The 15,228-nt window shown below is 40.1% G+C and overlaps 2 protein-coding genes across 3 annotated transcripts in view; both read left to right on the forward strand.

The window, feature by feature from the left end:
• Positions 1–813: 813 nt before the first annotated feature.
• LOC135483619 (ubiquitin recognition factor in ER-associated degradation protein 1-like) lies at positions 814–6,493 on the forward strand. Its single transcript, XM_064764601.1, has 12 exons — positions 814–974; positions 1,574–1,715; positions 2,002–2,034; positions 2,337–2,458; positions 2,928–3,061; positions 3,290–3,362; positions 3,607–3,675; positions 4,049–4,120; positions 4,613–4,657; positions 4,953–5,044; positions 5,311–5,386; positions 5,838–6,493. The coding sequence occupies exons 1-12, from the start codon at positions 972–974 to the stop codon at positions 5,910–5,912; spliced, it is 936 nt and encodes a 311-aa protein (XP_064620671.1). The 5' UTR covers positions 814–971; the 3' UTR covers positions 5,913–6,493.
• Positions 6,494–12,415: 5,922 nt separating this feature from the next.
• LOC135482500 (matrix metalloproteinase-2-like) overlaps positions 12,416–15,228 on the forward strand; it is a 29,475-nt gene continuing 26,662 nt past the window's right edge. For both annotated transcript variants that reach the window (XM_064762572.1, XM_064762574.1), the window contains exon 1: positions 12,416–13,127. In XM_064762572.1, the coding sequence (XP_064618642.1) occupies positions 12,912–13,127 (216 nt within the window). In that variant the 5' untranslated portion in view covers positions 12,416–12,911. The remainder of the gene's footprint in view (positions 13,128–15,228) is intronic.

Below are 15,228 nucleotides of genomic sequence, written 5' to 3' on the forward strand. Positions count from 1 at the left end.
GTCGATTTTGACTGATTTTTCAAATGTTATATATGTGGAATTCGTCTGTTACTGTTTAGATATCTGTAACAACAATGTGTAACGATCCAAGTAAAAAAAGCAGCTTAACTAATTTAATGAAGGAAAGTTGGGGGGGGGGGGGGGGGGGGGGGGTTAGGGTTTGATGTTCTCTTAAAGAGGTTTTTCTAATCGCATATTTCCGAAACGGAATGAATGATTGATGAAGGAGTTGGTGGTTGCGACAAGAGATATTGAACCCGACGAGTACTTTAGTAATTTTAACTAGAACTGAATATCTGAATGATGTTTCACATACTGAGCAGAGCGTGGTTGCGCTGTCTATCTTGGTAGTCTGGTTAGGATGTCGCACACAAGGACAGTAATAAATATAATGAAATGCTGAAACCCATAACTGATTTGAGCGGATATCCTGATCCCAGCAATTTTGATATTTGGATGACTTTGAATGTCTACACTGTATTACAGTAATAAGTACTGCGGATGATCGAAAAGGAGGACGGAGATCCCAGAGATCCGTCAGGTATTGTAAATATTAATAGTGCGTCATTTTTGTAACACACTGTATATAACAAATTCACCAAGCGGATAAATGTAGAACTACAATCGGGCTGTACCATGACTCGTTGGTTCGACTGTCTCTCAAAAACAAAGGCAATTCAATCATTGAACAATAAATCCATAATTGAATATCAACATTGACTATTGAATTAATTTGAAGCAACATTGCTATTTCTAGTTCGAATTAACATCGAATCGCGGGGTGTTCTATTGCGCAATATCAAAAAGGTTCCGGTGCGCAGAATATTTTGCTTGATCACTTCCGGTAAATTTTACAGATATCTTGCGTTATTTTCCATCAAATTAACTCGTTTTTGTGCTAATATCACCATAGGAAATTAATTATTTTGTTCAGGAAAGATTGCTTTACACATTTTCTTTGATATTTGGAAATGGTAAGTTTGGAAATAGGGCCTAAGTGTTTTTCATGTGAAAATCGCCTCTGTCAATGTGTCATGCAAATCGTCCAAAATAAAATCAAAATAAAAGTGTAAACAAAACCATCACATAATTATAGGCCGCGGCTATTCTTACGACGATTTCTAATGCATTTTACATACAAACTACTGGTTATTCTTACGACGATCATTTTCACCTTTTTGGGCCTTAATCCTAACCCTGACGCTCACCCTGACCCTAACACTTACTCCTAGCGCCAACCCTAACCCTAACCCTTCCTTTACACTAGTCTTATCTCCCTAGATCCTCAGTTTAATCTCTGAAATCGCATAAATCCTAAGTTACGACTAGTCGTAAGAATAGCCACTTTGTAATTATATTAAGGCCAGGCGCAGGGCCCACAGGGACTTGACGCGGGAGGAGTTCTCTGCCCACCCTGGACCCCAACTTACCCACACAATAACCCATATACATGTATTGCGTCAAGTCCCTGTGCAAAAGAGCTGCCTGTAGTGTGTGCAGTAGGGATGATGAATTATGACCTGTCATTTTGTCATTGCTTTTAAAACAAGAATTATCGAATTTTTTCTTTCAGTTCAGCATAGAAAACATGTTTCAAAATTATCAAGGAATGGAGGGCTTGGGGCTAAGGGAGAGCTTCAAAGTAACATACCGATGTTACTCAATCAGCATGTTCCCTGGTCCAGAAAGACAGGATGTGGAGAGAGGAGGGAAAAGTAGGTATTATATGCAGAATTGAAGAATCCTATTTGTACTGAAGGCAAATGAAAGTGTTGTCAACAAACTAATTTAAGATTTTCTCAGTTGTTGGAATGATGAGACATGGGACATAAGATGGGCCTTTGAAACTTAAATTGGACATCAGTGTCTGTCGGCTTTAGGCTGTATGATGTTCGGCTGTCACACTTGTGCTAAAACTTCTCCACAGCTGGAGAAATGTAATGCATGGTCATTGAATCATAATTCTCTTTCATATGAATGTTTTGAATTTGTCTATTTTAGTCATGATGCCACCATCGGCCTTAGATAAACTTGGTGAGTAAATTGATATGAGAAAGGAACGTGAGACCAGTTCTGGGAGGGAAAGTTATTCATCTCTCCTAAAATTTTAGCTTGCCTTGGGAGGAAAAGGGGCTTGTGTCACATAGGTTTGCAAGTGCAAATGCCCTAGTCTTCTCTCTATAGTTCTGAGGAAAATATTGATGGACACATGGGAGTTGTTAAAATGTTGAAATCTTTTTCATTCGAACAATCAGCACAAGTAATCATCCCCTTTTATCAATACCAGTTGTTTACCAGTTATTTACCGTAATTAATCATTTTGACTTAACTTTCAGCCCGCTTGAACATACAATACCCAATGTTGTTCAAACTAGTTAACAAGAAGACCAACAGAGAGACACATTGTGGTGTCTTGGAATTTGTTGCAGATGAGGGTAGGATTTACATACCATATTGGGTGAGTCTTTGTCATGAGGGAAATACCTTATGCCTGCTTAGGGCCTTAAAGATGAAAGTATAAAGGAGGTTGGATTGTGTTTGACAAAACTTAGTCTCATATTAAGAATGATAGAGGGTATCATTCGCCTTATACAGTAGAACCTCTCTATTAAGGACACCCTCGGGACTGACTAGCGCTGTCCTTAATAGAGAGGTGTCCTGATTAGACAGGTCAAATTGAATGGAAACAACCAATTTGGGACCAAAACTAGAGCCCTTAGTAGAGAGGTTGTCCTTAATAGAGAGGTGTCCACTAAGGGAGGTTCCACTGTACTTTAATCGAGCCAGTCTATCTGGTAACTTTTCAATAAAAAAGTTCTGACTGGTGCCTGGGTCCAGTTGTAAAAAAAACCAAAAGTCACTTTATCCCTACAGTTGTCTCTCGGATTCTGAATGCATCTGCTATTTTTTATACTGATCTTTTTCAGATGACGTGTAACCTGTTACTTGATGAAGAGGGTGGACTTGTGCAACTGGAAAGTGTCTCCTTACCGATTGCTACATTTGCCAAATTCCAGCCACAGAACGTCGACTTCCTTGAAATAACAAATCCAAAAGCTGTGTATCCTTTAATTAAGGGAAATTATCCCATTTCCTCGTGAATTGAAAGGGCCAGGAATAAATTAACTTCTCAAAATGAAAGGAAGCCAACATGAATGCCTCAATTGCATTGCCTTTAAGTGTTTCAGAGGGCAATAGCTTTAAATCCTTAGGAGGTGTGGGCAAGGGATGATTGAAACTTCGAATGGTTTCATCTCTGTTTAATGATTATTCCTTGACCCCTTCCCAGTCTCGAAAATGCCCTGCGTAACTTTGCCTGTCTGACAACAGGTGACATGATTGCGATTAAGTACAACGACAAGGTGAGTTGGGACATTTTTCGCCACTTTTTAAATTGATATTCATCTCCAATGCAAAGATAACCGTTTTGTGTAACCATTTCAGAGTTATCATCAGTGAGACAGTTCCAGTTGCTTTCAAAAATTCCAGATGTCCAAGTAATGAGTGCTCCCTGGCAATAGTCCTGTCACTTAGTTGTCTCCTTTACTCTACCTGAGACAAATCTTGTTCTTCGTTTACTTTCGACTGATGACTTCTCTCTTTCAGGCGTACGAGTTGTGTGTTCTTGAGGCCAAGCCAGGAAAAGCAGTGTCGATTATTGAATGTGATCTGAATGTAAGTTAAAAATGAACTTAAACCTGCAATCTGGTTGCTATTTTGTCCTCAAAAGACCAATTTGGAATAAATGGCAATTATAATCAAAAGTCACAGAATCGCTTTCCATGCAACGCAGCAATGATAAGAATGGTTTGTTACGGCTTTCCATTACAGCAATGGCCATTGCGCTGAACTAAGTTTAGTGATGGAGGAAAAGGAAATAGTTTTCACAGCCCATGCAATATTTGAATGGAAGGACGAATACACTTCCAATATAAATTAATGTGTATTTCCGTTGGGAGGATATGTAAACATTATAATACAAACCATTTGCAGTTGTCAGCGTGGTTTTATTTATTCAGAATATTTTATCTTTTTCTCTTATTTTCAGGTTGACTTTGCTGCACCCATTGGATACAAGGAGCCGCTACCTTCAAATGTGGTCACAGATTCAGTTGATGAGGTAATATCAAGTAAACGCGAAGAACTTGGCCATATTTCCATAATCTCAAGATGATACTCTGACTGGTTAGGAGGAGAGATTGAATTAACATGAGTTTCAGATAACCATGTACGCTGGAAAGTGTGAACAAAAAGTTGGTAGAATGTATGTGGAATGCTCATGGTCTCTGCGATTTGAACAGAAACGCTGTACACTTCAGCCTTGCCAGTCAGGGATTTTCTCATGATACTTCTTCAGTAACTGAGCAAATTTCCAATGTTTTCAATTTCATGAAGTACCGATGCAAATCTTGTGTTTTTTTCTCCTTAAAATTCCAATGTACAGGGATTTTCTCATGATACTCCTTCAGTAACTGAGCAAATTTCCAATGTTTTCAATTTCATGAAGTACCGATGCAAATCTTGTGTTTTTCTCCTTAAAATTCCAATGTACATACAGTTACCCAAGAATTTATCGTGCCATTGTGTTACACCTTCGTCACTTTGATTTCAGGATATGTCCACTGAAATGAGTGATTATATTGACCCAGGATTCAAAGTGAGTGAAATCCATTTCAATCAAGAAGTCTTCCTGTTGTGTCGATTTCATAATGTTATCATTCCTGTGTAGTTAAAATCGTTCCCAATAGAAATAAGCAAGACATAAAAGGAAAGCAAATTTCATCATGCAAAGAACATCATTTTCAAGTCTTAAATGTTTTGAATGCGAATAGTCACAATTCGTGAGCAAGCTGCCTTGTTGATCAGTCATAATCAGTCAATGGCGAAGGCCCAACTCTAGACCGGAAGCCTTTATTGATAATGTTGATGATGATGAAGAACCTTATTTCCAGGCGTTTGCTGGGTCGGGCAACAGACTGGATGGTAAGAAGAGGGACAAGGAAAACACATCAGAAAAACCAGTGGCGCCACAGGAATTAGTGAGGTTAGACAGCATTCAATCAGTGCGATAATGATAATAATAAATAAGCAACTTTTACATGCTTTATATACAACCAGTTCTACAACTCTGTATACTCCCCAGGGCTAAGATACTTTCCACAGCTTACTATAACAGGTCGCCATAGAGGAAGTATTGGCCTTAGAGTAGTTGCCAGCACTGGACAAAACTCAATCTGTGTATTTCGCTGTTGCATACATTGCTAATGTTATTCTTTTGGTAAGTTTTCCTAATTTCTATTTCACTTTCAGAGGCATTCCGAATTACGATTTCAAGAAGGGAAAATTAACATTTATCAGGACACAGAGACAAATCCAAAACGGTGATGTAAGTACATTTCAGTTGTCTGTTAATATTAAATTCAGTTCTTTAAATCTCACCTTGAAAGTAATGACAGATCCTGACCGATTTTACAATGCACTTTAGGCTTTGTGCAACGCCTCCAGATGGCATCCTGAGGCCAGAAGCAACATTTGGTTTAATCATCTATCTTGTATTGTGTCTGTGCCAGTAGCAAACTAATCTTGTCTTTCTACGGAGTAAAGAAGGCAACTCATTTGGATCTTGTCTTTATACAGAGTAAAGAAGGCAACTCATTTGAATCTTGTCTTTTTACAGAGTAAAGAAGGCAACTCGTTTGAATCTTGTCTTTTTACAGAGTAAAGAAGGCAACTCATTTGAATCTTGTCTTTATACAGAGTAAAGAAGGCAACTCATTTGGATCTTGTCTTTATACAGAGTAAAGAAGGCAACTCATTTGAATCTTGTCTTTTTACAGAGTAAAGAAGGCAACTCGTTTGAAGCATTTGCGGGATCAGGACAATCACTTCGAAAGAAAGTCACCAGGAAATAATCCGCTGACAAAGACATGATATGTGATATAGTGGGCCATGTCAGTACGTACCGAATGGAAAATTCTGATAAATTTCAATTGGATTCTGTTGTGCCAGTACTGAGCAAACCTGTGGACGTTTTGTGGTTTGAATTGTTGCCATATGAAAACACCGCCTCAGCTAATCCATTGGTGAAAATTCAGTTTTTCAACACTCAGTCCAGTTAAACTGTGGGGGTTAAAAGCCCGACCCTGTTCTGAGCCATGATATTAATTGTTGAGAGGATATAATCTGATAATTGAGACTTGATGAGTCTCAGTTTTTGAAGGGTACAACTACAAATAGTTTTTTGTGCCTTTTTGTACAAGTTTTCTGCTTTGTACAAAACGTTCTTGTAATCAGGTATGTGTCCTTTCATTATGCTTGTAGCATTTTGCTACGATGTATGTAAGTTGTTGCTAATCATTGGGGAGTATAAAAGTCCGGCAAGAATTTATATTCAAGTTCACAAAATGGCCCCAACACTGAGTTCTTTGTGTTTATACTGTAAATACATGTAGATGAGAAAATAATAAATTATGACTGCTAGTGTTCACAAAACATTGTATATTTATTTAATTTTCTTTCTGCCCTCATTTTGCATGCAAAAGAGCCAGTCTCTGAGAGATCAATGCTATCTCCTTGTTCAGGATTAGGTCACTCTTCTGAAAAAAGATGGCAGTGCATTAGATTGGCGGTCCTGGTTGTGACTTTGTCCTCATGTGACCATCTCTCTTTGACCATCTGCAATAATGGGAGCAAGCAGGTGGAGCAAGCGTGGTATTGAACAGGTAATGGACACTAAAACTATTGTACTTCTATGCACCTACTTCATCATCGAGTCTAGCATGCATATCCTAGTCGATCTTTATGAAAATTGACTTTTGATGTAAAATCGACGTCTAGGATAATACCATCACACCATCAGCCAAAACTGTAATTACAATATAAAATAAATAATTCTAAAGATGCTTGGTTCATTTGACCATTTGATCATTTGCTCTACGTCCGTGATTTGACTAATCACCTAATCACCTATTCATATTCATGATAATTGCCTCTGGTGACGCGGCGGCGGTCCAACATCCATTTGTTGAACCGTCCGTCACTTCATCCGTGTTGAGGCATCTCGCGTCAAGCTTTATCAGACCCTGATTTGCAATTGGAGGTCCGGCACTCACCGTGACAGGACCGACCTTAAAAATTTGAAACAGTTTTGAAGTCGATTTCCGGTGAGACATTGCGCGGGAAACATTCCCCGTGCTGTTGGGCTCCCGAAGCAGTCCATAGTCACCCTAAAGAAGAGGGAGATGTGAGGCCGATCCCTACCTCCGGAGGGTAGCCCATACGTGCGGTATCTGTGCATCTAGACGCACAGTCCCTAAGACGAACTCGGGACTGCGACTGTTATATATAGAGGTTGGGATTGGATGTGAAGCGCCGCGAGAAAACGAGTGATTTAAATCACAGCCTAGCGATTAATGGCTACTATGTGTATGTGCGACAAATTGATTTCTCGTACGTCTGCGGATAAAACCGGCGATCAGTCGGTTTGATGAGTGACTCGAAGGTCGCTGCGACCTGCAATTACCACCGCAAACCAGCGAATATCGTCGCATGCGATTTAAATTGCAGGTCGCAGTGATTTAAATCGCTCGTTTTCGAGCACAGCGCCTATTTAGAATAAGATGTCGTCGAATCAGCGCATAGACCCTTGGACGCAGCTGCATCATGCTTTTAGTGAGCTAGGGAGGACCGAATATTCATGTAGTCTGATATTTCCCACCATGAGATGTGACCGCATTTCCCCGATATTGACACTATGGTAATCCTTCGATAGATTTACGACCCATAACCACTTATCTTATGCATGGAAACATGATGGAAAAGACTGAAAGTGCCGTTCATTATGGAAGATTATGCAAGAAGAAGCTCTTAATTTGTGATGTCGCACACAGCGCCGTATTTCAATGACATCAAAACAATGGAACACGCCATCTTAACGGGCGCCAAATGCACCAGAGTACCATGTCGTCTGCTGAACATGATTTTACAATCATGCTCCCCATTCGCTGATTCAACTGCTTTAGCTAGTTCATTAAATAGACCAAACCAAGCATACTTTCATCAATGAAGCATTGATTGTGGTCGTGTGCCACTGATGCGCAAGGTACCAATGCGTGGCTATTTTTTTTCCACGGTGCAGCCAACCGCGATTACCATTTCCGGTTACGCTAATGGTTCCGTCTCTGCGGGACTTTGCGAAGAAAGCCACTGCTGGGGGATAGGAAATAGTCCCTATGGAATTCGGATGAAATGAGGCGAATTTCTAATTTACTTTCTTTGGAGATCAATCACAGGGAGAATGTCAGAAGGCGTGCTTCGTCGCAGCATTAAGAATTAGTCCAGAACGACACAACCATGATGCAGCAATACTGTCCCAGAGAGTGCTTTCTGATTATGCCATTACCGTAATGAGAAAGTCAGCCTCTGAAAATATCGCAATGCTGTTTCAACGACAAACTGATTTGGTTTCTGTTGCGGTCTTTGGTACAACCGGTCTTTGTACCTTGATTTCTTGAGCAGGGGCTGCACGCATTTCATTTTCTCAATGACGCTGGTCGACAAACGCGATCAAAGCGCACGTACTCTGCATCGTGGTGAGGCTGTCGGAAGGGGCTAATGCTATCACGGGTATAGATGATCCGTCCCACAGTCCAATAGCGCTCTCTGGCAATAGTCTGTGATATCAAGAACCGAGCCGAACTCTACGCAACCCCGACGACGAACAATTACTTGAGACAAGAATTATCTCTAATCTTAAAGCTCTAATCCTACGATTTTCCAGACGGACCCGCATCAGTTAATTAGAGGACATTACTTCGAGTCGACCACTACCATGACCATACCCGAGACGGCGGTATACACACAAGAACCTCATCTTACGCGGGTACACTTCGAATGTAGTGATATTAGCCTCATTTCGCCCCCCTGAGAAAGAAAATATGATATTGGAATCTGGTTCTGCATTGGAAGCCTACATTTCTTAAGAAGTGGTACATAGTCAGAAAGTCATGTTAGTGCAGGATGCCCCCTATCAGCTCACACCAACCACGACCCCCTTGGATCTCGTTTTTTCCCGCCATTGTCATTTTAAAACGGACAAATAGGGCAAATTGGGATGGATTTCGGGTGTGGCTGGGACTAAAAATGCGAGTTGTTTTATATTGTAGCGACTGGAATGGCATGTTAGTGCAGGATGCTCCCTATCACCTCACACCAACCACGACCCCCTTGGATCTCGTTATGGAAAAGGGCATTTTCGCAAGGTTGTCGGAAGAAATCGGGGTGTCAACAGGCAGATTCATATGTGCGTTCTCTTGACAACTACATGTTTTAAGTACATGTAGCAGTATTGCATCAGCCAACATGTTTAGCGGACAACCAGGCCTGCTTCGGGCTCCAGCTTCCTGACTATACAGTTAGTTGTATAATGTTAAATCGTGGCAAGGTGTTTGTTTCATCATGATACAACGATACGTCCAACAATATCATATTTTATAATATTCATTATGGAGATGAGAAACATTGATCTCTTCCTGCATGAACGGATAACTTCGAGGAAAATGCACCACGAAGAGTAATTAAAATTGATCAATTGGGTATTGACCAGGATATGCTTATATACCGTACTTAGTTAATGTTACGTTGACGCTAAGGTGGTGAGGCAGTCAAGCTGTGTTACATTGATTTTTTAACCCTTTCAAGACTGGAAAAAACAGCAAATAACGTTAAAGGGTCAACCTAGGCATGAGACATGTTGGTTTCTTAAAACATAATATCTTCCAGCAGGACTGAAAATCATTGAATTGCAATAAACAATGCATTAGAACGGGGCGTAACCTTAGGCCTGCCTAAAATTCATAAGCTTTGTCCATAAGTGCCTCGCAACACAGCGAAAATCGTTTTCAGCGTTGGTGTAATACTACCAGTGGCGGCGCATGTTGGCAAGCAGGGGTATTATCCTCCTGACAAGGCTACTCCCATGCACACGTTGTCCCTTTTAATACCAACGTCTCTTGTTCGAAATCACAGCATTTCATTCGAAACAACATACAACATTGTAGTAAATGAGACCTTAGGAATACCGTGTCAGTGCAAGTTCTGTCACGATACACACATGCAATGGATTATTCATAATTTCATTTCGATAAAAATGCAACACGAGCCGTTTTTGACAGATGTGCCCAAAGTTAACGGTCTGCTGGGCTAGCCTCATCATGGGGACACAGCCTCCTTTGTTAGTTTTCGGGCATGTCGGGCTCCATGTTGAATAATCGTGAGAGCACAAAGAAGTCACCTGAATGGACCGAAGCACACAATATGTGGACTTCGAGTAGGACACAAAGAGCCAGTGCGAGCGCGTGGCATAGGCACAGCAGGTTGCAAGGCAAAAAAATGTTCAAAAACACACGGTTTTCAGCATGTTTTCAATGGAAATAAATATACAGGCAGTGTGATTAATCATTGCAAAATTCGCTGCAGATACAAATTTTACAATTTACAATTACCAGAAATTGTACTTAGTTCGTTTTTAAAATTTGATTTCTGACTGGAAACACATTAAACAGATCATTATTTTGTTAACCAATTGTATGCAAGACACGATTCGCCAGTAGACGACGTTTGCAACATGCATCTAGATGATGTTAATTAGTTATTTTCAATGATGATGTGAATGTAATTGGGCCAAACTTAATAATTTCAATGACAGCTTCCATTTACAGCCGTTATTCTGTCCGGAGGTTAATGAAATGGGGCGTCGTATTTTTTCAGAGGTCGGCTGTATGGGTTTTTATTTCGGCACGGATAAGATGAATTACTACACACCAGCCAAACATGCAAGAAAGGCAAACAGAAATGGTTTATTCCGTATGCATTTTCAAGCTTTTTTCCTGATGTTCCCATTAAAAACGCAGAATTGAATGACAACCTTGATGTAAATGAAATGGTTTCTTGTCATTCGTTGGTTACATTTAACATTCAACCGCACCAAAATATCGACTTTTTTCGCTTTTCCTTTCCACGCAGTTGAGATATTGGCCACGTTTTTTGTTACATTCCTACTATCACAGACTTCAATCTACAGATCGCAAGATGAAGAAGGAGAATCAATGATAGTTGTTTACACAGGAATCAAATATTTCTCTGGCTTACTAACATCAGATAAGCTTTTGAACCAAAATGTATATTTGGGCAGCAGGGAAGTCAAGGACATCCTTAGCTAGAGGCACTTGGTGAAGTGACCGAGATGTGGGAAACAAAGGGAAAACACGGAATTCATTGATGGCTTTAATGTCAGATTTCGGGGATGGCCAGAGATACCATTAAAACAAAAGGCAAAGTTATCAGGAACAGAAGGAATGAAAGACTTCATTATGGATTCTTATTTAAACTTGATTTCATTTTAATAAAATTTCACATTATTGTTTCTGTTTTCGTCGAACACTTCAATGGTTAACTTTTTTTTTAGAGAAATGGGGTAATCCCCATCTTGGTCACAAAAGTAACGCCATGCAGAGGCCTGCATTTCAGCAGATTTCCGACTGCTGCTGACAAACGCCAACACAAACTAATTCCAAAAATGCTATTTCGATCTTTATTACTGTGTCTCCTCCGAAGGAGATGTTTATAAACAGTGGCACTTATGAGTAATAGAACTTTGACGATTACAGCTGACTGAGGTCACCATCTCGGTCATGGGATCCCGAGGCATGATGTATTGTTGTTCCGAATGTTATTTCTTTCACAAAAAAACCCAAAAAACATTTCAATCGAGGTGGCCGCAGACGATTTTCTTGGGAATAAGAACCTTTTGCTGTTTTTTTAGGATCTTATCATCAACAACAAAAATACGGCAAGAAATCTTAAGATTGGCCCTTTACTGATGATAAAATCCAGCGTAGAGAAATCAACATTATACATTGTAGTAGTTTTTCCAAAGCTGACGTTGCCGGCTTAATAAATGTCTCATTTCCAAGCTGCAACCATACTTTTCTACACAGTGGATCTTTGCTTAAAGTAACCATATCTTTGTGAATGAGAAACTCAAAGAACTTGTATTACATTGAGAAATCAAACATTTCCATCGCAAGTTTGCTTTCTGTATTCATTTCGATCAAACAAAGCAACAGTGTCTCGTTGTCCCAGGTTGTGAAGTGAATGTTAAACAAAGACGCTGACAAATCGTGTTGCTATAGAAATGAACAGAATACACACACTGTATGATTGATTTATTCGCGTCTGGGCTACCTGGTATATACTTAATACTCTCATTACATCATTTACTTGGATAGACCCAGGAGTCCGGAAAGCTTCTTCTCTAATAGAAACCACATTGCCGTAGAGAAGCAGGATGTAGCCCATCGTACAGTTCATCTTACTCTAGAATTCATACACCATCCGTAGATTTGGGACAGTCAGAAGAGTAGGCCACCGTCATTTTCTTGGAAGGAAAATTAACTGGACAACGGAGTTATAAAACGTGACAGAACAGAATGTAATCCTTATAGGCCTATGATAAACTCCCTCGAGAAAATCTCATGAGCGTATATCAGCTGGTTTAAATTTAGCACGACAAGCATATACATGATAAAGCAGATGCTATGGCTGTTCCATACTTCATTCTGTGAGTGAGTGTTCAACGTGTGTGTGTCTTCAATGAATGGGCTTTTGTGATGAATTCATAACTCGGATTATCTCATATAGATCAGTTGAGTGGATTCGGTGGTGGTGAGGAGAATTAGCGGGCAGCTTTCCCTACTCAAACTGCTTATCAAACCTACATTCCAGTATCTGGCTGCTGCTGGTACGAGTACAGAAGCTGAGTGTAGCTGAGAGGATTGGACTGAGTTGATGCTGTGCAGCCTCCGAGACAGGTCGGCAGCGCGGGATTATAACTCCAGTAGGCAGTACACAACATGGAGCTAAAAGTACAGATACATCATCGGACGTTGCGGAGTGGTAAAAACAAAGGAGTAATTCTAACAGAAACGTGGCATACTTTTTATTTATTGGTTGTGACTATATTATTCAGTATTGTGGAGACGAGGCCTACGCCTTTGCCGCCAAGTTATAAGCATGGGACAAAGAAACCAGTGAATCCTGGGGTAGCTGGCATCATGGAACATGGGATGGTAAGTTTATCAATCACTTATTAGAAAATGATGCTGTTGTTGATGATGCTGTAGTAATCTATGTTGAGCAGATGAGGCAAGTCTCTGTTTGCTTCGGACTGACCTGTTTATCAGATATATATATATAGATAGAGAGATAGATAGATGGATAGCTATCTAAGTTTTCCTCGGGACATTTCTTACGATGGCGTCAATAAGGGGTTCTTAGTAGTTGTAATTTGTGCACATAACTGATAGAAGAAAGGATTCACTCATTACGTCATTTTACTCATTGGGTTTGGAAGGTCGTTCGGCGCATTGATCCGCATTTATTGATCAGGAGGTTAGGACGGAGGATGGCTCAGGGGTGGTCCGTAGTCGAGTGGGGCCGTCAATCAGCGGGCTTATAAACTTCTTTGGTGTGGTGCAAAAGTAGTTTACTGAATGCAAAAGTAGTGATGCACTTGAGGAAGTGTAACGCCGCTTCCGCACATGATGACGATAAATTCAGCAGCAGCTGGCCTGTGACAGTCTTATTATGATTATTCCTATATGAGCTGCCACTGTCGATTGCATGCTGGGAAGGATTGGCGCGACCTAACAAATAATATTATTGCATTGTGTTTTCATTCTCATCTGCTCTCTGTGCAATGTGAATGCATATCATTATGTCTGTACCATACCAGTATTTTTATAACTAGAACCATGCTGTATGAAAATGCATGACCCAGGCATACATAACACAATGTCCTAATGAACGAAATAACTGTTGCATGATTGACTCTGTAATTACGTTGCAAGAGAGATGTTTTTATGTATCATAGGAACATAATGCATCACATGTGGAATGCTTCTGCATGAATACATCTGAGTGATATTTTTTAAGCGATTTATTGCCTCGGTTGGATTATCGATCTTGGATGGATTCCAGGCCTAGCCAGATCGGTCCAGGGCTCTCTGTTGACAGACACACTTTGAATAAATGCTGTATTGAAAAACACGTTGGTTACAATGTTCCACTTCTAAAATAGATTATGTATTAGCCTCGTTTTGGTCACAGAGGTCATAACCTCTTGGGTTGAAATAAACTGTGTCGAGAGCAGATTCGCGGTGGATTACGGCTAAAATATATCAAATTTCAGGTGTTTTGCGGAATAAGAATCGAAAATAGCCATATGGAAATATATGCTGGGTTCGAGCACACCGAACCTGGCATCAGCGAAGTCTTTTGCTTACCGGGTATGCAGACCAGACCATCACTGCACCAATCAGTGATTCATGGTGTTTTTAATAATAAAGATGGCAAGATACAATCTTGTTGATTAAATTCAGCCGGCAGTAAGGTTAATTACCTCTTTTTGTTGTGTGACCACGAGTTGTTCGAAATACTGCATATGTCTGGAATTGCTGTCAACCTACATTAATTAATCATGAAATTATCGCTTTGTTTGTCTTGCAATACATTAGGGGAAATGACAAATCTCAATATTGATAGATTTTTGTGCGAACCAGTCATCCAAGTCAGTAATGAAATTCAATAGAATATCCTGTTATATGATGAGTGTACTTTTCAGATACTCCTATGTATGCTTAATTGAGCTTATATAAATTAAGACCATAAATTGATACCGAGGTGAATTATGTGGCGCAGGTGTTGCTCTGTTTTGTCCCCTTGGAGTATATATAGCCAGCCATGATCTGAGTCACATCAAACGTTCAACCCATACTATCATACATACGAAGAATTATTCAGAATATCATACACTAATTTCGATCAACATAATATGCACAAGCATTAGAAAACCGGTTGGGTCGGTGAAATAGCACTAATGTTCGAGGGCCTGCTGAGGAATATGGCTACTGGGATGGCGCATGTTCATCGCATCCTGGGATTCAGGTTCATTACAAAATATCGAGTACATTGAAAATCTCTGGTAATGTCTGGATGCGTTCATTTGTCATCACAATACTACTCCATGTTAAAATGATACAGGCCACAGGGAGGTTGGATGCTGCAGACAATGTCAATATGCGTATATATGATAGTATTCATTTTGTTATCTATTTCTTTATTGGACTCTTTGCTGCGTGACTTCTGATACCCAGAGCTTCTCCATGAACA

This window comes from Lineus longissimus, chromosome 2 (genome assembly GCF_910592395.1).
Source record: "Lineus longissimus chromosome 2, tnLinLong1.2, whole genome shotgun sequence".
In the NCBI taxonomy this organism is placed as follows: Eukaryota; Metazoa; Nemertea; class Pilidiophora; order Heteronemertea; family Lineidae; genus Lineus; species Lineus longissimus.

Bases quoted from the DNA above. Each gene is read 5' to 3' on its own strand.
- LOC135483619 (XM_064764601.1), top strand. The intron at 3,363-3,606 runs GTGAGTTGGGAC...TCTCTCTTTCAG, and splicing joins CGATTAAGTACAACGACAAG to GCGTACGAGTTGTGTGTTCT. The intron at 5,045-5,310 runs GTTAGACAGCAT...TTTCACTTTCAG, and splicing joins GCGCCACAGGAATTAGTGAG to AGGCATTCCGAATTACGATT.